Genomic DNA, 24,924 nt, shown 5'->3' on the forward strand with positions numbered 1-24,924 from the left:
TGATGACTGCCTCTCTCTTGTGTGTTACCGGCTTTATTTCTTATGTGTATAATTTCTTACATACCTTTGTCTTTGGCAGCTAGTGTTGCTAGTGTTAAACGTTGTTTTGGAAATGGATCTTGCGATTATCGACTTGGAACGCCCTTTACGGACTACGAATGGTATATGAATGTCGGACATGACGCTTATATTCCTACTAGTGGTAGAAATGCGATGCGAGTGTAGAGAGCGATAAATACGCTGTAAGGAGCATGTATTATGCTTTTAAAAGCATGTTTATGCAGGATTAATATACACAATCCCTGACGACCATTTGGTGCCTGACAATTGAGTTCCACGCATAACAGTGTGATGATTAGCACCCTCTTAACGTAAGATTACGTTTGAAACTCCGTCGCAGGAGCTACTGTCAAGGAAAACATGCCGAGACTGAAAACCTGGATAAAACTAACTTGACCATTTGATAGGTATTATCGCTCCTGAAGCATGATTGCTTGAAGATGGTAGATTTATTTTTTTACTCATTTTTTATTGTTGGTGAAATTTATACTTTTATAAATTTATACAATGCCAAACAAAAGAGCCTAGGATAATCTGCCTTGGCATGCCACTGAAGTATATACTTGATACACGCCGTATCAATTGAAGACAAGTGATCCTCAATGAATATTAGGCTGCTCAGATGGGCGCAACAGCTTATTACTATCAACACCTCAACAGTGGAAGCGTGTGTTGCAGACATTAAGACATGTCCTTTTATACACTGAATAATACAACGATATACCCCGATTCAACATTTTGGAGTATGCATTTAGCTGATGGGCGAAGGCTGGATTATGCTCACTTCGGGGTTGCCTGGGCTACATGCATGTGTCGTTTCCAGCATGTCATCAACGTGGGGAGCCGCCGTCGTATAGATGAAATATTCGTGAGTACAGCTTAAAACACCAATCAAATAAATAAATCAACGTGGGATGCCATTAACAGCAGTGTATATATAGGCATAACTATCTTTAAAGTTAAAGTTAGTACATGTATATGTCCTCATACCTTTAGTGCTAATAAGCAAATATGTTAAATCATGTAACTCTGCTGCATAGCTGATGAAAATAAAAACTGTAACCAGTCCTGCTCGGCAGACTGAGGGTGTGGCACTTTGCCAAGCGACCATTTTCATGTGTGACTTGCGGCATATTGGTAAAAGACAAGTGGTCTCGAGCGAACGTCATGTAACATCACACAAAAGAGCAACATCGATCGTCATATTACAACTAAGACTCCAAGAACAATGGGAGCAAGGTGACGTTGGCCATTCCTTGCTCTGCCTGGTGTGACTGAGCGATTGAAAGGCAAAGAAAACACTAAACCAAGTAAAACTATCAGATAAAAAAACCCATCAAGCATTGTCCATGAAAGTAGTTCGACTTACTTTGAGGGGTTTAAACATCATAGTCTACAGTGGTCGGTAGTGATCAGTTAGTTTAAAGATCCGTTCTACTCATGCTTTCATAGATCTGTATCAAGCAGTCTGTATGAGTTAAGTGGCAAAATCCTAATGTTGAGTCACTGGTCCCAGTATAGTTGAAAATGCCACAGTATATGTACTAGGTTCAAAAATTTCTTTAAAAATCGAATTGTTTGTCTCATGTTTTTCCTGTTATATATGCTTTTCGTTAGCGTTTCCAGTGTCTTTAACGGGATACGCCTTATTCTCTAGGCGATTGCCCATTCCCTGTGGTACAATGATCGCGTAGACGGAGTATAAAGAATTGGAATGAATGTAGATAAGTTTCTGAGCAGTGAGAGTGTCACAGTCGACATGCTGGCTTTCTCTCCGGCCGTAAGTGGGAGGGTCTGCCAGCATCCTGCGGATGGTCGTGGGTTTCCCCCGGGCTCTGCCCGGTTTCCACCCACCATAATGCTGGCCGCCGTCGTATAAGTGAAATATTCTTGAGTACGGCGTAAAAGACCAATCAAAAAAAAAATCACACTAGTCAGGTATTATCTATGCATAACCCAATGGTTTTTTCCAACCTATTAGGTTGTGCGGCATCCGATGACAAAGCGGTCACATTGTGATTGGACATAATGCCATCTAATCAGTGAAACACATCCCAAGGTTAATGTTGGTAGTCTCTCCCCAGCCAACTGGCTGGCCTCTCAGCGGAGTGTGCAGACAGTGTGGCCAGGGTGGATCACGCAACATACACATTCTCCTTGTCCCGATGGGCAATGCCATTGTGAGAGATGATCTTGAGTAGACTTCGTTGAACCGATCGTACAATAAGTCCATGAATCTACAGACTTTGGTCATGCAGTTTTCTTGCAATATAGAATTTTTGCAGGGCTACGTATAGGATACGGATGCTAGGGTTTTTACTTTGTACTTACGGCAACGAGGAGACATTCTAATGTGTGTATACACTGTATATCTACTGTGTCGTCTTGTGATAGAGCGAATCTATGTCACCAAAGCGATACCAACACATAATGTTGATGGCAAAGACACCAGACATGAAATCCCACCCAATCCTGTTATACTGACAACGAGCCAACCTGTCCTGTTCTCTCGTTTTTTTCTCAGCTTTGAGGATAAAAGCAAACAAGCCTCAGGTACCATGTTCAGAGGCATTGGCATGATCCGTCCTAGGTTTCATTTCAGACCTCTCGAGTACACTTTTCAAATTGGTAAATTCTGTTGCAGGAATTTGGATCATTTTTACTGTACTGATGTGAGAGACTTGTGAATATCTGTTGCTTGCCAAAGGCTAAATTCCTATCTGTTGAGTCAATGTGGTAGTAATTGTAGATATAAGCGGATTCGGTCTTGGCAAACTATAACAAAAATTGTTATAACACAACGGTATGTTTTTTGTTTGACTGTACGGGTTTTGGGTGAAAAACCACAACGTCGAAATGAAAAAAATGTATGCAAAGATTTTTAGTGTATGTATACATGCATATAAGTGGTAGAAATTGCCAGTTAAGGCGGAAGACCTTTATATGACGACCTCCAATAAAAAGGAAATAGAGAAAAATTAAGACAGTAACTTAGAATAGTAACAAACCAGGAATAGACGCTATTGGTAGTGATTTCAAAAAAAAAATCAAAAAAGTCCATTCAAACGTGAAAAACACTTTGTTATGCTTCTGCTCTGTGCGAATTTACTGGTGGAAATCTTTTTTCCATGAGAACAGTTTTGGTCGACTTTTCCCCCTTCAATAAGCTCATTTCCACGCCGAGACACGTTGAAATGCCTTCATGTCTGCGTTCTCGAGTCTTTTTTCGTAAACCAGCAGCCTTAAATTTACCCAGGATTTAGTTTACCTTAAGGCTTCAGGAGAAATTCAAAATTAAACAAGTTTTTTCTTTCAGAAACAACGTTTTTACACCGTGCCATGAAGGTCAGGAAAGGTTGGTACAAAACTGTCTTGATCAGTCAGTTCCAAGCCTGAAGCATACTTCCGACCGGATTTACTTTGCTTTCATTCCTTTCAACCGACTCGGGAAAGATTTAAGAAGATTCCAAATAACTAGAACATAATTTCACTTTTTTTCGTCTAGGAGCTCAGGATGTTTTCTTTCTGTAGGCGGTTTGTGTTATTTCTTCACGATGCAAACTATAACTCAATTCAAAGATATTTATTTCGGTCTTTTTACATCCCATAATCATATAAACGAAAGCAATTAATTATTTATTGAAAAAAGGAACGGATATTAACAAGGCATTTTTCTGCATCAGATACATGATCTGTTATTGTCATTTTTGTCGAATTTTTTTTTCCCAATTGTTGGTATTGAATTCAGTGAAATATTTTACTAAACTGAATGTGTGAAATTGAAAGTGTGATTTCGTCATGTGCGACCAATCGAATAAAAATATGTCCAAGTGTACTTTATACGATTTGCACCTTTCCACTATAATCGAATGACACATGCGTTATCAAAGCAGAATGGCAGTTCGCCCTTGAAGGAAGGACTTTAATTAAACGATTGTTTTCTAATGATGGAAATCATATACTACAGTCCAAAAAATATCAGTGTAAATAATCTCACACGGTTTAATGGTGTACGTCAACTTGCGCTTACTAATTGTTTTTTTCAAACAGATACCTTGCGTCACTTTCTCACTGGCCTAATTATACATGTACCACGCCAACTGAACACTTGTTTAGTGTTCCTTCTAAAATCTCAACTGGAATTCCTTGATATATCAGTGAGGAATTTTGCTTTCTCTTTTAACCTTTTCACATCCACTGAGAGTCGTGGGATGAATTTATCCCAAGCACTTCGTTACTTCACATATTTTCTTTCTGCCCTCTCTGTGGACCATGAGGGAGTACTGCACCAATGATATTTGTAAAAGCGATTTTGCATGTAAGAAATTACGAAACGCCTCCTATCGATTGTAAAACAAATTCCGACGTCGAAAACAAACAAACGGCTGAGTAACTTGTTAGATAATGAATGTATCCAATATTTCCGATGTCCCACAACCCCTTCTCGTGACAACGTTATTTTCATTCCATTCCCGATGAAAGCAATTTTGACGTCACAGAAAGACTGAACATTTTCAACCAGTGTGAGACATCCGGTTCACCTTTTTTCTAGAATACTACCTATGATTGGTTAATTGCGTGTTCTTGAATGACATTTTTGAAAGGGTTGTTAAGATTGGTAGATATTAGATCACATCACTTAAAATATTATGTAAACGTCAATTTTTATGACAGAAGCTAAACTGCCAATAATAAGAAATCAATGGACATTTGAGCCCATAAGCACACACATTACATAGATGACAGCGATTCCCGCTGATACTGATTCTCTTTTCAAAACCGTGTGTGGTAAAAACCTATAAATATACGTTAATGACTGAGCGAATGTTATTTTCCGTGATCGAACGTTCATATTAGTGTGAAGGGTATTCATAAAACGTTGTTCTGTGTTTAACATATAGGAACATGACTGATGTGGTCGCAGGCTCGAATCCAGCTCTCTTAGGGTCTTTAATTCTACATTTTTACTGACATGTCGTTTCGTTTACGATGACTGGTCTGATACTTGATCAGCCGACATTAAATATTATATAAATACGCTGAAATGTTTAGATGTAAGCGACATTGTCTAACGCACGCGTAAACGTAGTGGAAATACATCAAGTCCCATGTTCAACACCTCCAACGAGGATTTTCTGCTGGCTCTGCGGTGTAACACAAACAGAAGTATGGTCAAAAATATTATTAATGCCTGAGTGGTAGAAACGCCATAGTGAATGCATTCGCTTTCAGATGCCTGTTGGAACAAATAAGTCTATCAATTAGTTTTGTCTAAAATATGGCTTTCTTTGGAGTTCTGAAGAACATGGCACGGCGTAAAACACCTATCAAACAAATAAATGGTTTGAAATGGGTGATTGAAGAAAGTGCGTCTCAATTCAGAAATACAGGATTTCTGATTCCGCTACACAATGTACAGACCTGCTCTACTTTAAGGTCGCCAGATAATCTTCCGTGCAACGAGGGTGCCAACACAAATCCACAGCCGTCAAGATTTATCCTTGTATAACCCAATAGTTTTTTTCGGTACCAATAGGTTACACAGAATCTAACCCCAGAAGGCGGTCAAATTATGATCGGACTCAATGTCATCTAATTAGAGAACCACAAAGGTTAGTGTTGCTAAACTCTCCCCAGCCAATTTGCTGACCTCTCAGTGGAAAATAATTGTAGACGGTGTGTTCTCATGCAGACTTTGAACACGCTACGTATATATTCGCCTTGTCCCATATTGTGCAGTGTCATCTCATTCTAGCTCTCTGGTAGAGATCGTACATTAAGTCTATGAACCGTTTTCTTACCCTATAGTGGTTTTTGCATGGCCTGGGTTTGATCCCGGATTGTCTGACTTGGAGTTTCCGTGGAAATTGTATGGAGGCGCATACTGATACATTCCACTTTTGAGTTTAGTAATTCCTCTTTTTTAAAGGAATTTGACTCCAGAAAACAGCGTTAACTGTGCTAGAATAATTTTATACTTATAGTTACATAACAGAAGAGATTAAAGTACTTCACAGGGTATTTGTTTGAGCACAGGCGGCTGATACCCGCAACACAAGCACACGGGATGCAACACATACACGTTACAGAGCCCACGCAAATTATTGATTTATCAGTGTCTCTGTATACACGACAGGACGAAATACCGCTAATGTGAGATGCTCCTGAATTGTTATTGCTTACGAAAGGCCACATTGATCAGATCTACCGAGTCACAACTAGGTAGTAATTGTAGGACTTCGAAATTAACAAGAAGTAATGAGATTGTAAAGATATTGTTAGACGTTTGGTTTCACAGGCTTTCGGTAATAAATCCACAACATTGAAATATAGCGTGTACACAAAGTTTGTTGTACAAGTGATTTAAAATATGTCTTTATAATATAAAATATTATATTATAATAGGCCGTATTTCTACAGTTACGTGTGATCATTTACTAGCTATCACAATGTCGTCGCAGCTCTGGTTTTATTCTCTATGCTGTACGTCTTACATAACTTACCCAAGAATTATACGCTGTGTGTATACTAATTTTATTTAGATCAATTTATAAGTCAATTGAAAGCTAAACTATAAAGACGACCCGTAACTATGTTACGCACAGCCTCTGTGTGAAGTAATTGGTGGCGTACTGTGGCCATGAAGGCAGCACTGGACGAATCTACCTTCATCGGTAAGCTCATTTCCACGCCGAATCACACTGAAATTCCTTCGCGCCTGGTACGTGCCGAAAAAATCTGCCGTGCCCAGTTGTTCTTTCATAAAACCTCAACTTTTTATCCAGGCACCAGTAACTTAAGGTAGCAGGTGAAATTCAAAATTGAGCCTAATTAGGAATTTTCATTCAGATTTTGATTTTCACGAAACAATGTTATTAGACGGTTCCACGCAGGTCACGAAAGATTTGCATTAAACTGGCCAGATCAGCGAGTCTCAAGCGTACCTCCGGCCGGATGTACTTTGTTAGATCCCATAATCAGCTCACAAAGGCCACTGGAATCCTATTACTTAAAGAAGATCCGGGATAACTTGAACACAATATGACTGTTTTTAGGTCTTTTGCAACTAACGATTTCTCAGTTCCGCAGGCAGTTTGTGTAGTTTTTGCATTTTGCAAACTATAGTTTAATTGAAACATTTTCATTTCAGCTTTGTTAACCTCTCCAATCAGATAAGTTACAGAAATTAATTATTTATTCAAAAAGTGAACGGAAATTATCAAGGGATTACACTGGAACCAACAAATGATCTGCAATTGTAGTTGTTGAAATCTTTCTTTTTTCTCAAATCATTGTTATTAAATTTAGTGAAATATTTCATTCGGCAAATATGATGAATCGTCATAAACTGATATTATAATCGCGGTTACACGGTGCAGTGTGTCGTAAATACTCATAGCTGGCTACTAATGAAATGTGAATAGGCCCAACTGTGTAGTTTATCCGATTTGCTTCTTTCGATTATAATCAAGTGGCACCTATGTTATTGCATCAGAATGACACTTTGTCTTTGAAGATGGTGCATGTATTTACTGGTTCGCTAGTTTATGGACCAATTTTGCTTGTGTAATCAGCTTTGCAAAACGCCTACTACCGCCATGGGATTCTGTTTTCACACCTATACCATACGTCACTCGCTCATCGACCGGGTTAATCGTTCGAGGTCAACTGTGCATTTATCTAGAGTTCCTGTTAAAATCCCTAGTAGGATTCCTTCTTCTGTCCCTGGGGAATTCTGCGTTTTCTTTTTACCTTGAATGGCCGCTTTAACAAAAAGGTACGTATCCATGAGTTACATTTAGCACTGGGCACTTCGAGACAAATTATGGAGTGATAATTGAACGTTTCGCCTAATATCAATAATGGATAACTCATGAGACTCCGAATATATTCTCCTTTCCATCGGTTTTCAATACTATCACTTTTCTGTGTGTTTCCTATACGGATCATCCGTGAATGCTGTATCCATTTGATATTTGGCACATTTCGGAATTTGCGAAAAGCATGTAAAGAGCTATATTATGTCTTTTCAGGACTGCAAAATAAGTAGAGCGATTTCTGGCGTTTGAAAACAAACAAAATCCACGTTTAAAGTTAATGATGGTGTCTGAGTATAGTTTTTAAATAGTTGAATCATGGTACTTGTGCTGGATGTGGCATATTTTCTAATCCCGTGAGGTGACACTAGTATGAAGGCGGACCTCAGACCCATTGTTATGTCAAAAACTAATTGTAGAGCAACGTCTACAATGTTACAATGTATCAGTTGGAAGAGTAACAATGCTGTGTCTTTAATGTGACGTCATAATGATGAGCTGGGAAAGGAACGTTCGACGTCAATAAAATGGGGTCAAGGTCACGCTGTCGGTTGCTTGACAGGTGTCAGGAACAGGACTGGTAGACTCTAGTTAGCATGTAAGCTTCAGCGTTTTACGAGATAAACCAAATCCTCAGCACTGAGAAAATAATGGAAAGTCAACACACACATTACATGGATGACAACGTTAATGATGGACACTGGTTCCCTTTAGTGTCCATTGGCTCTGATCAAGATGAATTTATTGTGATGGCGGCATCGCCACGGATTGTCGCACACACGTAATTTCGTTCCATGAGGATCATTTGCCTTGGCTAATGACTGGCTAACGGTCCACACAAGAGTTGCTATTAGTGAGTTAATGACGCTGATGTAAAAGAAGTATTGTCTGTTCTCGAGCTTTGATCTGCGCATTTCCATTATGTGCATCCTAGTCAACAAACTGACAATTACCTCAACCTGTGCATTTTGGACAAAATATTTACAAAAATGTAACTAGCATATTCAAGTTTTTGAGCCCTTGTTTTAATATGGAAAACTGTTCGGCACACGTCATTGATTTTCCAAATCCAATTTAGTTTAGTTCCAGAATTTTCCCTAATCACCATGAGATGTATCCAAAAAATAAACCAACAATTTGCACAATCTTGAATTTTCGAATTGTGTCTGCTTTTCAGCATGGGCCAACTGTATCCGTATGAACTTTGATTTTACCACGAATAGAATACTCATATCAAAATGAACTGCTCATTGATTTCACTGCCACCTGGACATTGATTTTATTTATTTAATTGGTGTTTTACCCCGTACCCAAGAATATTTCACTTATACGACGGCGGCCAGCATTATGGTGGGTGGAAACCGGGCAAAGCCCGGGGGAAACCCACGACCATTCGCAGGTTACTGGAATACCTTCTCACTTACGGCCGGAGAGGAAGCCAGCATGAGCTGGACTAGAACTCACAGCGACCGCATTGGTGAGAGGCCCCTGGGCCATTACGCTGCGCTAGCACGCTAACCGACTGAGCCACGGAGGCATCAAACTGAATGGCCATGCATTTTAATGTGACCTGAAAATTTCCGTGCGAACTGTACACCGATATCAAAATGAGGGGTTCACTGATTTCATTGCGATCTGCCCACTGATATAAAAAAATGACGGCCCACTATATTTTACTGTGAACTGCAAAATGAACGGCCCATTGATTTCACCGCGACCTGGACACTGATATCAAAATAAACGGCCTATTGATTTGATCGCGAACTGTACATTGGTATCAAAATGAACGGCTCATTGATTTCACCGCGACCTGGACACTGATATCAAAATAAACGGCCTATTGATTTTATCGCGAACTGTACCCAATAAACATGAATGTACTGGTCCAATTCCGGGACTTAACCGGTTTGTTACGGCAATACCGGCAGTTGGAGAGTTTAACAAGGCCAGTGCTGAACCATTTCCGGCTTGCCGCTATTTTGCCAGTGTTATGATCGCCATATCTGGCCCAGCGCTGGTCCAGTTTAGTTTTACCGATATTCAAAGCATGTACTGACCCACCCTCGGGCCATTATTGGCTGGCCATTATTGAGCCATTAAATATCGCCGTAACTTGCCCGTTGCTGACCCAATGAAGCTTTGCCGTTATGGAGACTTTAAAAAATCCCGTCAAGTCCCACGAAGCGCAAAATTTTCTTTAGATAAGTTTGCACAGGCCTGGGTCCAAAGAAATAAAAAGAATAATATTGAGTTGTGTTTTGTTTTTTGTTTGTTTGTTTGTTTTGATTTTTTGTGTGTGTGTGTTTTTTTTCTGCTTTTTTTTTTGTTTGTTTGTTTTTTTTAGGGGGGGGGGCTATTTATTTTTTATCAGCATACAGTGGCAGATTATTACAACTGATTTAAACTTGAGATATTTCAACATAACCAAATGTGAGTTTCTGTTTACATGGAACGTGAAAATAACTGTTTTCTGGAGCTAAAGCTGCATGTAGATATTATAAAAATATGACATATTTTGTTTTCGCACAACTCGAAACATTGGTCGGGGATTTCCGTGCCTTGTTGCACCTGACCGGAGTTGAGCGAAAACCTCCGAGCGATGTTCCGATTTGACTCGCTCGTAAGCGCTCGGAAAAACGTTCGGAGTTTCCGTACCTTGACCGGAGTTAAGCGAAATCTCCGAAAGATGTAGGCTGACGAGTACTGTTGGGTTAACGAGCACAAAAGTACGAGACCTAAAATGTACGAGACGTTCTGTTCCGGCGCGCTCACCGGCGTGATACCGGGCCAATGCCGGACCGGAGGATAGCCATTCCTTAACGAACATTCTGTAACAGTGAATTCTGGGATCTGGCGCCAAGAAAGCTGTCGGCTGCTACCTAGAGCTACGGTAAGATTGTCTCGAACTTTTATCACGAAAACGTAAAAACTACAGACTGTTACAAAAACATAATGAGTGACGGCAATTCAGTACATTTCACTTTCACTTTCCATTTTCAATTTCTAGATTATAGATACATACGAGTAGGCCAAACGAAGGCCCTGTCTACCTATATTATCAGTTTGGCACGGACAAGGATAAATTTACATGGGGACATTGTCAATCATTGGGAAGCACTGAAATTGTAAAGGCTAAAGCAGACATGCTGCATTCTTTACTTCGTTTTTGATGCCATGCTTATTTATTGACACAGATTGCAATCAGTGAATCACTAAAATAGTGGGTACATGTGACTTATTAAACAAAGTCAGTTGACAATATGTCGTACTGGACTAAAAGAAGGCGGATACATGAAAATGTAAATAAATATCTGTCCAATATAAGCATTGCTCAAAATAGTTCAAGGTCATGTCAGCTTAAAGGCCAGCAAAGTAGACAGACAGCTTTGGAGCATGGTTTGGTGAAAGGTCAAGAATTTGTCTGTATTAACAATGATCAATCTAGTGGAAGTACCAGTAGTACTACTCCATCTGGCATTGGCAGTAGTAGCCGTACTACAGCCGATGTCTCTATCAATACTGCCACTTGTTCCGTTGACAATACCACTACCGACATTAATGCTAGCTCCAAACAAAATAATACATTCACAGACAAAGCAGAAACCAATGATGTATTATATGACATAATAGACAATGAAGGGACATTTCCTAACAGCATACCAACAATGGATGTAGACAGTGATAGATTTAATGATTGCGGTAGTACTGATTCAGAGGAAGAAAATGTTTTGTCGTCAGATTTGTTAGCTGCATGGGCAGTTGAAAATAACATCACTCACACAGCAGTTGGCAGGCTATTAGTCTTACTTAGAAACCATCATCCAAATTTACCTAAAGACCCCAGGACTCTTTTGGATACTGGACATGTTGTGGGGATAAAGCAGATATGTGGGGGTTCTTACTATCATTTTGGACTCCAAGGTTGTGTAATTCGAAGGATAGAATTGAACAAAAATATGGAATGTATCAAAGTCATAGATGTTCAGGTGAATACGGATGGACTCCCCATTTTCAAAAGTAGTAACACTCAGCTGTGGCCTATTTTGGGAATGATACAAAATGAAGCAAAATGCCAGCCGTTTGTCATTGGGTTGTTTGTTGGACAAGAAAAACCAAAGGATCCTTCTGAATTTTTGAAAGATTTTATCACAGAGTATACAAAGCTAAAACTAGAGGGGATACAATACAAAGGTAGGCATTACCAGATTAACATAACATCCTTCATCTGTGATGCACCAGCACGTGCCTTTATCAAACAAATCAAGTGTCACGCAGGTTATTCCGCATGTGAAAAATGTACGCAAAAAGGCGTGTATAATGGGAAAATGACATTTCCTGAAACTCATGCAACGCTGCGAACTGATGAATCATTTGAAAAGCAGGAAGATAAGAACCATCACACTGGAACAAGTCCGCTTTGCAATTTGTTCTCTATGGTGTCACAGTTTCCAATTGACTATATGCACTTAGTGTGCCTCGGTGTAATGCGTCGTATCCTTGTGTTATTGATAAGGGGTCCACTTACAATTCGCTTAGGGCCTCAGACAAAATTACGCATTTCAGCTGCCTTGCTTCACATGTGTAAATTTATACCTAAGGAGTTTGCACGAAAACCCCGTTCACTGTCAGAGATAGACCGATGGAAGGCAACAGAATTCCGCATGTTTCTTTTGTACACAGGAACTGTTGTTTTAAAGGACAGTATCGCTGATGAGTTGTACAAAAACTTTCTTCTGCTCTCAGTCGGAATTACCATACTTATAAGTCCGTCTCTCTGCTATCAGTTAGTGGGCTATACACATGAGCTTCTAGTAAGCTTTGTCCAACACTTTGCGCACCTTTACGGTGCTGACCAGGTCGTGTACAATGTCCATAATCTGGTCCACCTTGCTCAAGAGGTGAAAATACATGGTCCTCTTGACACAATATCAGCATTTCCTTTTGAAAACCACCTGAAAACTCTGAAGCGGCTTGTGCGGAAGAAAAGCTTGCCATTACAGCAGCTTGTCGCAAGACTGAAAGAGATCTCTCAGATATCTCCCTCAGCTGCTACATTGCCCACAGCTGCTGATGGTGGACTGAAAAAGCAACATTTTCTTGGTCCAATTCCACAGGGATATAAATACCAGAACTGTGTCCAATACACAGAAGTTGAATTGGACCATTTCTGTGTTGTAACAGAAACCGGCAACAATTGTGTTGGGGTAGGGTCAAAGGTTTGCCTCATCAAAAATATTTTGTATTGTGGTGGAGATGTGCTGGTGGTTTATCAGTCATTCAGATCATGTAGACCATTTTTCTCTTACCCTCTCAATTCAAGTGAAATCAACATCCACATGGTCACCGACCTCTGTGACAAACTCCATGTTGCTCCCATCCAGGAAGTGGTTCGGAAATATGTGTTGTTGCCATATAAAACTGTACATGTCGCAATTCCTCTTATTCACAGCTGTTAGGTACAGAAAAGTGATATACACGTGACATTATGCAGGGCTGGAGTCTTATACATGTAGAATCAGTAGCAATAGTCTTTTTTGTGTGTTTTTTAAATTTAATCCAAGAGCGATAATTTGATCAAATCTTTTTGTTGAGAAAGCCCCAAATGCCTGCCTTACCATAACTTTCTATTTCCCAGACATTGCCAATATATATGTATGTATGTATATTGATTTAATGATACTGTGGTTCAAGTTTCTAATATTTGTGAAAACATTAGAGGACCAACTAGAGGGATTGTCATTGAAAATGGAAATGTACTTCAGTTATTAGACAATAAATATCTACATACTGTACATACATGTATTTAAACCTTTCCAAGCTTGAACTAGCCTAATCATGACACTGTTTAATTATTGTTTCTAAAAGTCTAGTGAAGGACTATAAAAGAATTGAAGAACAATGTTGTATGTGACATACACCCCAAATGTAATTGTGATTTGTGTAAATGTACTGAATTTGTGAATCCTTTCTTATTTACAGACATACATGTCATTGACAATGTATGCCGTCGTAGTTTTTGTGGAGACGGATGAAGTAGAGCTTGTTGCTTCCAACTGGTTACAGTCTCAGACAAAAACTTTTTGGCCACCGTATCGCAATATGTCTAACGTAACTAAAGCTGTAAAAGACAGAGTAGCAGCTGACAAAACTTGGCCAAGTTACAGCATTCGCATCCTGTCTGCTTGTGGTGAGTATCATGTAAAACGTTTCATTATTAATTTTAAATCATTATATTACATGTCAGACATACAGTTCAGAAAATGGTGATTCTAAGGTTCTAAATAATGCTGCATATACTTCAAAGGGAAAAACTAACCATTTTAAGACGTGTAAACCACATATTAATTAGTCTCTTGTTACCTGCAGGCTGCAGAACTGTACATTCATGGGGCAGTTTTGACCTTCAAACCATCAGAAAATAGCTCCAATGTATTCCTTTTTGATATCAAAAAATGAAAAAAACCTCTGTGATGGTGAATCATTACAATCATGTTCGCCGACAACACACTCAGATGAATGACTTGAGGCAGGTTTTCCATGCATTGTTTTACAGGTCGTGCAGAAAGTGTCATGCAAAAAATTCATCTCAGGTGCTGCACCGATAGCCTCTAACGATAGCAATTAAGCATCTTATATTGGTGCAGCAATGTTTCACTGGTATCACAAGTGTGCAACAAAGCAATGGTTTACTTCTAGTGCTCTAGTTTCCTCAATGTATGAAGTTGGTGGCCGTTGTGCAAATACATGTAAGGTAATATTGAATACTTAAATGATGTTAAAACAAAACAAAATGAACGTACAGCGGAAAGAGAATAACCAAAGCAGTGACGTGTGTGAGACATTGGGATATTTGGCTCACACAGCCGAATGAAAATGTCTCCCTGTCACTTACCTCAGACAGGGTTTTATTCTAACTGTTCATGTGATTGCAAATATACTACCACACATGCCCCTTAGCAGCGCGGTTTGAACAGAATTAGGTAAAAATAAATACTTGTTTAAGTGTTGACAACTAAGAAATTGAGAAAACTCGGTTCGCTGTATTGTTTACACATAACAATGGACAATATGAAAATGAAATGCATAGGTGCCAGGCCTTGGGGAACAAATGCCCCCCACAGCAAAGTCCCAGAATATGCTGGGATAAACCACAATTGGTCAGTCAGGTTTAAACCACAATTGATCTATCATCTTATCGCCTAATTCAGATATTCTTGCCTGTGGGCCGTGGCGCAGGGAAGCCAGTGATCAACATGTTGGGATGCAAATTCAAACTTTTCGAGAACAATGATGCTAGTAGCGCTGTGAAAACAGAGCCGCATTTGCTGGAGAACTAGCGCATTCCATCACTGTATAATACAGGAGGGAAGTTGTCAGTGACTTGCCAAAGGTCAACTGGTGGTCAACTGGTGGTTTTTCCCTGGTTTTTTTCCACCCAACCATAAATACTGACCTTCTGTCATATAAGGGAAATACTCATGAGTACGGTGTAATAAAAATGGACTGTAATCAGTCAGTCAGTCAAATGTTCTGCATTTTCCATGCAGATAGCTATGAGGATGGCAGAAGAAAGCTTCGAATGGCCGAGGAAACCTCAGACATACAAACAGATGATGAAGTTGGAATGGGGAAGGGTGCAAGAAGGTACATAGAGAGAACAGCATTAAAACAACACTATTACAACAATAAGTCTCCTGTAAAGAATAAAGAGAAACAAATCAAAACTTAAAACACTATCGCCCACAGCCATGGAGTAGTGGCTAGCGCTCTTGGCTGCTGAAGTGCTGGTCAAGACATCCCGGGATCGATTTCCCATAGTGTCAGGGAATGTTTCTCTCATTCCAGGCCGTTTGGCTGATTGGTTATGAGGCTATCTTTTGCAAGGTGGACGACAACGCTTGTAAGTACCAAGAAAAATCAGGTAATATTGGTATTAATGGACTGCAATTCGTTTGAGACCTCCTGCTGTCCACCTTTGATTATGTGGAGAAGTTGTCAGTGACTTGCCAATGGTCGGTGGTTTACCCTGGTTTCTTCCAGGGGTTTCTTCCACCCGGGGATGCCCAGAAATACTGACTCGCCATCATATAACAGAAATACTGAAAGGAACGATCTCAGCCTTGCTTCACAGAGCAAATTAAGATCGCGCTGCTTCCAAACTCGCATTTTTTTTCTGACAAGAGCACTATCATAATTTGATAGTGAACAATAATGTACACATGTTATAATGCACCGATTGCCTTACTGTACAGGCGCAAAGAGCGAACACTATACAGCGACACAGACGATGATGGTGATGATGAAGCTGTTGCCGGACCAGTTAAACGCAAACATCTCCCCCCAGCCCCGCCAGTCCCACCTTTTCCAAGCCTCCATGTTCCTGCTGGTATACAACTGGACAATCGACAAGGTACCGTGTCCTATCTTACACAAATTTAACATGTAAGGCTTGTTTTTGGAGTTCAAGGTCAAATGCCACATTTTTAATATTCGTTAAAACAACCATAAACAGCATCAACTGGAATATGTGTCATCAGGGGCAAGTATGAATAAAGCAGCGTACTGATGACGTCGCGACGTTCTGAAAAGCAGGGGCGACAAGCAAGGGAGATTTGTTTACATTCAAGTGCCACAAGGCTGTGGTCGATAGATATGAGTCGGAATTCGAGAATACACGCGTGAAGTACACAAAATAGTATCAAAAATGCAAAAAGACAATCATTGTGCAGGTAATGTGATTAGTCAACAGCATAAATACCGGTACATCACGCACTGACACATCGCACTGAAAGGACCGATGATGTAACTAAATCAACAGCCTGATCTTGAAAGTTGTGTGACAACAAATAACACTAGCTGTAGACAGATTTCATTAAATCTAAACAGCGTGTACATTAAATATAGTTATAATGCTCTTTTTTCAGCCACAGACAGAGAAATACTAAAGGCTATCAGTGCTGTCCAGGTATCTTTGGATGAAGTCCGCAAAGAGGTTTTGTCCCAAAGACAGCTGCTGAACATGATGATCAGCAAAGAGGCATCAAGTGGCACCATAGATGTGATGGATACCTTTCCAATAAAGTCCATGGAAGAGCTGGATGGAATGGAAAACAAAATTGAAGATAAAGAAATTGCTAAATCACTGGTAAGTTTGTTGATGTCTGTCTGTTCATCTATCTGTAAGCAAGCTTAAGCTGACAACTCATCTTCTCGTACTTCAAGATGCTGCTTCAATTATTTCTGAAGTTTTTGCCCTATTATGATAGATATTAATGATAGTAAATTCTTGTCCGATTTTGGACAGTATGTGCCTATACCTGCAAGAGAGCTTGTCAACGCATCTGCTCCTAAACTCATCACAGGATTCTCTTGTAACGTGGTAAACAAAACGGATGCCATGCTGGGATGGTCATCTCGTCTTGGGTGTTACATGGCTGCAGATATTTCCGGAGTTGAAACTTCGTGGACATGATGGATTTCTTATTTGGATCCAGCTGCTACAGTGTTTTCCAAATGGTATTGTCGTGGTCAAAACCAATTGAGTTACCTCAATGAAACTTGGTGGGCTGATAATTTTTTTGTACTGGTATGGCAATTTTATGTCACTATTGTGCCTTATACTTTATTCTATGTGTTTTTTCTACCTTCCTATGGCTGCCGGTAGATGTAGAGGGCGGGGGACATGGGTGGGAGGTCTTATGGTACATAATAATCTATGGAGGAGGGAGTACATAGATAAATATGGTCCACAGCGGCTGATTTGGATGGGGAGAGGGGGGGGGGGGAAGCATGGTACATTAGGCCTACTATTATCAGCGGCGGGGGATTTAGGGGAGAGGCTTGGTACATAATAATGATTAACGGAAGAGGATTGGAAGGGCAATGGCAGTACATAAAGATGGTCTATTATGGAAAATGGACAGGGGGTTGGGGGTGGCAGTATGTTAAGGTGCCGTTAAGAAAAAAAATAAGGTAAGGCAGCTTGAGTAACATCACAGAATTTGCAAGATGATATTTCAGGAACATGAGATGTTTCACCTTAAGGATTGATGAATAGAATTAGTATGGGGAGTTAGAGTGATAATTTCAATTTCAATTTATTATTCAAGCACAATTTATACTCACATATAAACATGGCTCAGATAAGCATTAGGAGGAATGAATTCACTTAGTATTACTTGAGCCCTCGGGTCCAGGGGTTTTTTGTTAGCGCAGCTTCATGTTCAAAGAAGTAGCACTTGACTCCCACCCAACCCATCACCACCCTAGCCAACTTTTGGCAAACAACTGTATTGCTTTACAGCTTGAAAATTTTCACTTAGCATCACCTTCAGGATGTAAAAAAAACAATATAGGTAACCATCAATGCTATTTTGGCTTTACAACACAAGGTTATTATACCAGTATGTAATATTATTGTAGGTCAATCAACTCAGCCTCATCGGGGGTTCTAATCTTAAGGAGGCGACCAGACGGGTGATGTCTCAAACCATATCCCATAATGTTGCTCTGAACCTTAATTGGGCAGGGAGGAAGGGCTGGAAAGGTCAGCAGACTGAACCGAAGAGAGCATTTGGTGGTCTGCGCCTATGCGCTGCAATGAAAAGTAAGCATTTTACTGAGCATTTGTTTTTGATATTAATGTATCCTGGACAAAGTTTATGTGCCTGCATTTTGGTCCTTGGCAATTTGCTTCCCATCTATCGCATTGGTGATTGGTGGGTTAAATATTATAGTTTTTCATTCTCTCTTTTTTTTTCATGACCTAATTGGAGTTGAAGAATGTTCATTTTGTCTGTTTTACCTCAGTCTTGTATTTTGAGGGGAAGAAAACTAAAGAACCACAAGTATCTTAGCTAAAAGGGCTTTCGTTCCTCATTCTATAGTTGGTTGTACTTTTGGTAGCATGGTAAACTGCTAATTATGCTAATTACTGGGAGCTGCCAACATTGAACTGAACTATGTTCTGTCGTGGAATAAGTTAAAAAAATTCTTTATGTACTATCCCCTTCAAATATTGTTGTTGCTTTTTGTTACATTTAATAGAGATGGGAGATCGTAACAGTGCTTTTAGAAATATAAGTTGAACTGTCCTGATCATAAAAAGTGCTTGAAACAATCCCTACCTACAAAGAAGAAGAGTCTAGGAGATCAAAAATGGCAGCTCCAAGTAACTACCATAATTGGCAGTTGATTGTGGTGTTGCAAGTCGTAATTTCAAAGTGCGTGCAACTATACAAGTGGAATGAAAGGCCTTTAAGCTAGGATAATTGTGGTTCTTTAGTTTTCTTACACTTAATGAAATAAAATCCTGTCAGGTGATTCAATCGCTTAAATAATGGACTATCTTACAGAATTGACCTTTTGTTTGACAGGCAAAGCGGCAGGCATGAACGCTCAAACAACTGGTCCATACTGATTGTCCATTATGTAGTTGATTAGAGGCCCTGAAGGAGACTTTTATTTCTATTTCCCATAATAAATCCTGTCAGGGTCATCAGGTCGCCTTGATGAATTGACCAGTTGTTTTTGGGCTCCAGCCTTCGGCTCAGGGGTTTAGCCAGAAATCTGAAGCAAGGTGTCCAATTTGCCCGTTTAGAGGTCATTTTTCTTGAGAAGGGTGTCCAAAATTGAAATTTTCCTATCTCACTCATGTTAAAACTGTTGAAAATAGCCCGATAAAATGGGACCAGTTTCAATTTTGCCTATCCAGTTGGAACGTTGCTTGGCTTCTCCCTTAATTCCGTTTGATAATCCATTATCTAGGCTGTTAGTTGACACAAATAACTCAACAGTACCTGTAATAGTATGCAGGACGCAAATTATAATATTAGAATTTCCACTCATCAACATTGCTATTATAGCAAGTTAACAACTCCGAGAAAAGACATACAATTCATTTTGACTCTATATTTAGGTACCTTGCTACATTTCGCAAATTATACAAAGGGTATTGCAATTCCGAATTGAACACAGAGTATTCTGCCAATTCTTTTGTTATGCCACAAAGACCTTAAAAGCATAGTAAGGGTTGATAACAAGTTAGTCTCAAATGAAAAATGGTTCACAAAAATATTTTTATTTATTGTCTGCGATTTTTTCTTACAAAGTTATGAGGATTTGAAAATTTGACTTTATGGAAGCCTATTGAGAACCGAAGAACCAGTGACGTCACAGGAATTTGTTAATTCCGCAGCAATTGTTTATTCCGGCATCAAACTTTCATGATTTAATACGCAAGCCAATATCACCCAAATCATTTTAATCGAAGACGTAGTATCCATCCAACATGTATGATCTACAGAAATGAAAGCAGAATTATGACATCACTGGGCCTTTTTATGGCCGAAACAGGCCTCCATTGAATCTAAAATTTCAAACGCTTATAACCTGGTGAGGAAAAATCGTAGAAAAATAATAAAAATATTTTTACCAACAATTTTTTATTGCCTTTCATATGACGATAAACTTCGGTGAGGCCTTATTTTCTTTTCTTTTAAACGGGCTATGCCGGACATTTTCAGCAAAAAGTGGAAGTGGTAGTCGCAAATCAATCCAATCCTATGCCATTATTAAAGAACAGCCCAAAATATTGCCCTTTACCATAAATCAGGCTCATTGATGCACGCCTTAGTGTTTAGAACAGCAGATAAAGTTCAATAAAACCGTTAATTCGGGTCGAATTAGCAATTTTATCAACTTAATCAACGGGCTAAAACGTGCATGGATGAGGCTGATTTTTGGTGGGAAGTATTATTTTGCCTAGTTCTTTACCAATAACATAAGATTTGATTGATTTGTGACTATCAATTTTTTTTTGCTGAAAATATCCGGTATAGCCCCTTTAAGTAATTTCTTGGTTATTGGATTGGTCAATTACTGCTGGTTACAAAACTCGTTACATACTATAAAGGGATTTAGTTGAACTTGTCATTTTATAAGATTGGAAAAACAGATACATTAAAAGAGCGGCATATACAAAACCTTAATAGTGTAACCGACGTAGGAAAGATGGCTTAATGTCACTTGTGCATTGTACTGTGACGTCATTTACACTGGTGTTTGTCTTGATGCTGTGTTGTGTCGTCGGTATAAGGTACGCTATTGTGAGAAAACAATAAACAGTATTTTATTCCGACAAGAGTAGCAGAATGGGATCGGCAAACAGGCGAATGAATAATGTTCATGAAAAATTATGACCAGTTCTAATCAACCGTATTACAGAATCCGACCTCTTGACACTGTCCTTCCAAAATTTGCCTTGAAAGTGCCATTTTTATCAGAAGTAGCTATAAATGGGTAAAGTTAGGTTACCCAACCGTCTGAGGTGCCCCTTTAGTTTAAGTATGCTTGCCCCTCAGCATCTTGAGTAAGGCCTATGTGATATTTTTTGAGTGTGAATGCATACAAATTATTCACATGATCAGTAGTACAAGCTGGCCTCATAAAGACATCCCGTGATCTCAAACCATCTCGAATTGGATAATTTGAAAGCCAATTGTTTTGTTTCTTTAAATGGGCTTATTCTCAGAAACTTTCAGTTTGCCTAGGATGATTCTATACACGTTGACGTGTAGTTATTTCGATACAGTTGTATTCAAAGAAACTGGCAGTTAATTTGCCTTGTGAAATGTGTGTTCACAGAAGCGATGCTGAAGAACGTTGCCTTCAAAACAACAGAAGACCAGGTCGAGAGAGAAATGATGATATAGCTTCGCAACGCCTGCGACAGGCATGGGGGCAGGAAGAGGCGCGCTGAGTCTCAAGCCACTGTGTCAGTAGTGACTGTTTCGGAAAACAGCAAAATCGCTGAAATCACTGAAAATGAACTTTGATCGGTCCGAGCTATTTTCCTGTGCTTGATTTAAGAGTCAACTCTTTTTGTGCCATTGGTGCAGGTGGGATCAATTAAACTATTTGAAACTTACATATACATGTTGGTTGAGTTCCTTACTTTATAAATGTAAATAAGTTCTGAAACTGTTTTGGTGATTCACTGGTCTCCCACCAGTTTGTATTCTTCATCAAACCTTTTGCCAAGAGCTGCTATGGTAACATTTTCAACCTTAAAGCCAGAGGTTTTGACAGTCGTACTGTTTGGCATATATGTTGCTTTCTTGTCGACCAATAGAAAAAGGTTAAAAAAATATCAAGGTAGGGTTACTGCAAATATCAATTTAACAAATGTCGCTGAATGATTACTTTTATTCCTAGGAAAAGCAATGGATTTGATTGGGGATAAGCATTCTGGGTCTTCACTATATCTGTTTAGGACCAGTTATGAGCAAAGAGTACATTGGCCCAATTCTAAATGTACTGTACTGGCCCTATTCTTACAAAGATTGGCGCTGTATTGGCCTAATAACTTTATGCAACTCTGGGCCAATCAATGTATTACTACACTGGTCCAATGCATGTTTAAAAATGGATACATAATGGTGAAATTCCCAAACCAGTACTGGACCAGTGCCGCGCCACTGTGCAAAACGTGTATTGGTCCGATAATTGTTTCCCCAAATGGCCCAATTGAATACGTGTCAGCGTGCCAATATTGGTCCAATGCTTTTATGTTTCTTGGGTACATTGATATCAAAATGAAAGGCCCATTGATTTCACCGCGACCTGGACACTGATATCAAAATAAACGGCCTATTGATTTTATCGCGAACTGTACATTGGTATCAAAATGATCGGCCTATTGATTTCACCGCGACCTAGACACTGATATCAAAATGAGTAGTCCACCGACTTCATCGCGATCTGTTCACTGATATAAAAAAACTAACGGCCCACTGATTTTCACTGTGAAAAGGGCACTGATATGAAAATCAGTGGTCCACTTATTTTATTGGGATCAGCCCACTGATATATAAAATAACGGCCCACTAATTTCACTGTGATGAGAACACTGATATAAAAAACGGCCCACTGTGAAATGCACACTGGTATAAAAATGATCGGCTCACTGATTTCACTGATGTGCCCAATGATATAAAAAAAATAACGGCCCACTGATTTCACTGTGAACTGCACACTGATATGAAAATGAACGCCTGGCTGTTTTAACTGCAAATCCTAAAGAGAGTAGGAAAAATGTACTACCCTTTCGTAACTTCCCAGTGTCCAGGACGGATTATCTTTGTATTGTATACTTATCAAAGAATCTTTGTACTTTATTACTATATCTTCTGCACTCCTTGCAATTCCGTATTGAAAGTAAAAAGTTCACAGGTTTTGGATTTCAAGCAAACACGAGAGCACATTGTTGGCATGCGAGCTGTTAAGTTGAATTCCAGACTCCCGATGCACTGTTCGTATAACAACTGCAACAAAGTAAACAATACAGTTTATAAAGATACAGACAGACAAATAAAGCCGACCAGATAGACTTAGTTATACGACAACACCATCAGTTTAAATATTTTCATTAGTATGTTAACGCTATTTAATGAAAGGTATATTAATGTGCTGAATTCTGTATTGTCATTTTCTTTATTTGAATGTTGTTCAACGCCAGCCTCAAACTTTTTTCACTGAAATGAAGATAGGAATCTATGCGCCGAAACAGGCATTCGTATACCAGCCGTCAAAAAAAAAAGAACGATCGGGTCAATAATCGCAAGGTCAATTCCCAAAACGACCTGTAACACAAACTACCAAAGAACTAAGTACGAAAATAGGACGGAATCATACTAAGAGAAGAGGTAAAGAGTTATCTGTGATGTTGGAAAGACGCAAGGCATGTTCTAGGCGACTGAGTGAAATCAGTATTCAGACCGTGTACCATGTGAGAATATAAGTTGTCGATAATAAAATATGTATCAGTTGCGCTTTAATTGCAACTGTTTATATATCCGAAGACGCGATCTAGCTCAACACGATGAATATACAGGCCCAAGGCCCGGGATGAGCGGAATTAGACACAGTCATGAAACAGAGCGCCATAAACTCTGCATACTCTGACCATATCATTTTTACTTTCAAGAGACTTATTATACTCACTGTAAAACTTAAGAAACTTAGAGTCAATATAACTAAGACGTAGAACATAAGAGAGAAAAACGAGAGCAGTTTCGACACTGTGATAGCTGCCTAATGGTCACACGTAACCGGTGAACTACGATCCCTTGTCAATCTTACCTCAGTTAGGGTTTTATTCTAACTGTTCATATAAATGCATAAATAAATTTAACCCACAAGTTTTTGCAGTAATAAACTGTGACATTGATTGAAATCTGTACATAACATAGAGGATCTAAGAAGTGCTACAAGGCCAGTATGTACACGCCATATGCAGGACCCTTCGGTATGTTGCTGTCCATGTAAGGATAATTTACATTATTAAAAATTAAAACTATCCCTCTTGTTGTACAGTTTGCGAGAGAGGAAACCGATTTGGTCTTTGTACAAACATCGGTCCAGATAAGATGTACCAACTGGAAAGTCGGATTTCCTTTAGATCCTTCAAGATTTGAACGGTCACATTCCTTGGGTTTCAATCCTGGTAAATCGGTCGCCATTGACAACGGATCAGTAGATCACGGCGAATGGCACATGAAGTAGACAGTCGTAGCTCTGGTGCGACTATGACCTAAAATAACCATTTGTTATAAAGTGCCGTCCGTGGTGCCCAGTTAATCTGTATGTAATGAAGTCTGTATGTTTCGTCTTATCTTCCGATCGACTTTCCTGTTCGACATTTATCTGAGATTTGCAATAGTGAATTTAAAAGTTCAGCAGCTAAATTATCCTTACACGACAGCAATGTATCGAAGGGGTCTGCACATGGCGTGTACATATCTCGCCTTGTAGCATTTATTAGATCCTGTGAGTTGTGTGACGATATCAATCAACGTCACAAGTTATTACTAAAAAATCTAGTCTGTCAGGGTTATTCCATCCAACGCCTTCAGAGCACGACGTTAAACCCCGAGCACCCACACACTCACTCAAACGTCTTGGAAATGGATCTTGTGATTATCGACTTGGAACGCCCTTTACGGATTACAATTGATATACGAATGTCGGACATGAAGCTTATATGTCT

At 39.4% G+C, this 24,924-nt stretch overlaps 1 protein-coding gene across 1 annotated transcript; it reads left to right on the forward strand.

Annotated features, from left to right (window-relative positions):
* The first annotated feature begins 10,637 nt into the window (after positions 1-10,637).
* LOC135479557 (uncharacterized) lies at positions 10,638-21,799 on the forward strand. Its single transcript, XM_064759449.1, has 7 exons — positions 10,638-10,767; positions 13,857-14,064; positions 15,425-15,521; positions 16,130-16,287; positions 16,802-17,022; positions 18,300-18,483; positions 21,522-21,799. Exons 2-7 carry the CDS (start codon positions 13,863-13,865, stop codon positions 21,587-21,589), a joined length of 930 nt encoding a protein of 309 aa, XP_064615519.1. The 5' UTR covers positions 10,638-10,767; positions 13,857-13,862; the 3' UTR covers positions 21,590-21,799.
* Positions 21,800-24,924: the final 3,125 nt, after the last annotated feature.

The sequence above is a fragment of the Liolophura sinensis genome, chromosome 12, assembly GCF_032854445.1.
Source record: "Liolophura sinensis isolate JHLJ2023 chromosome 12, CUHK_Ljap_v2, whole genome shotgun sequence".
Lineage (NCBI taxonomy): Eukaryota > Metazoa > Mollusca > Polyplacophora > Chitonida > Chitonidae > Liolophura > Liolophura sinensis.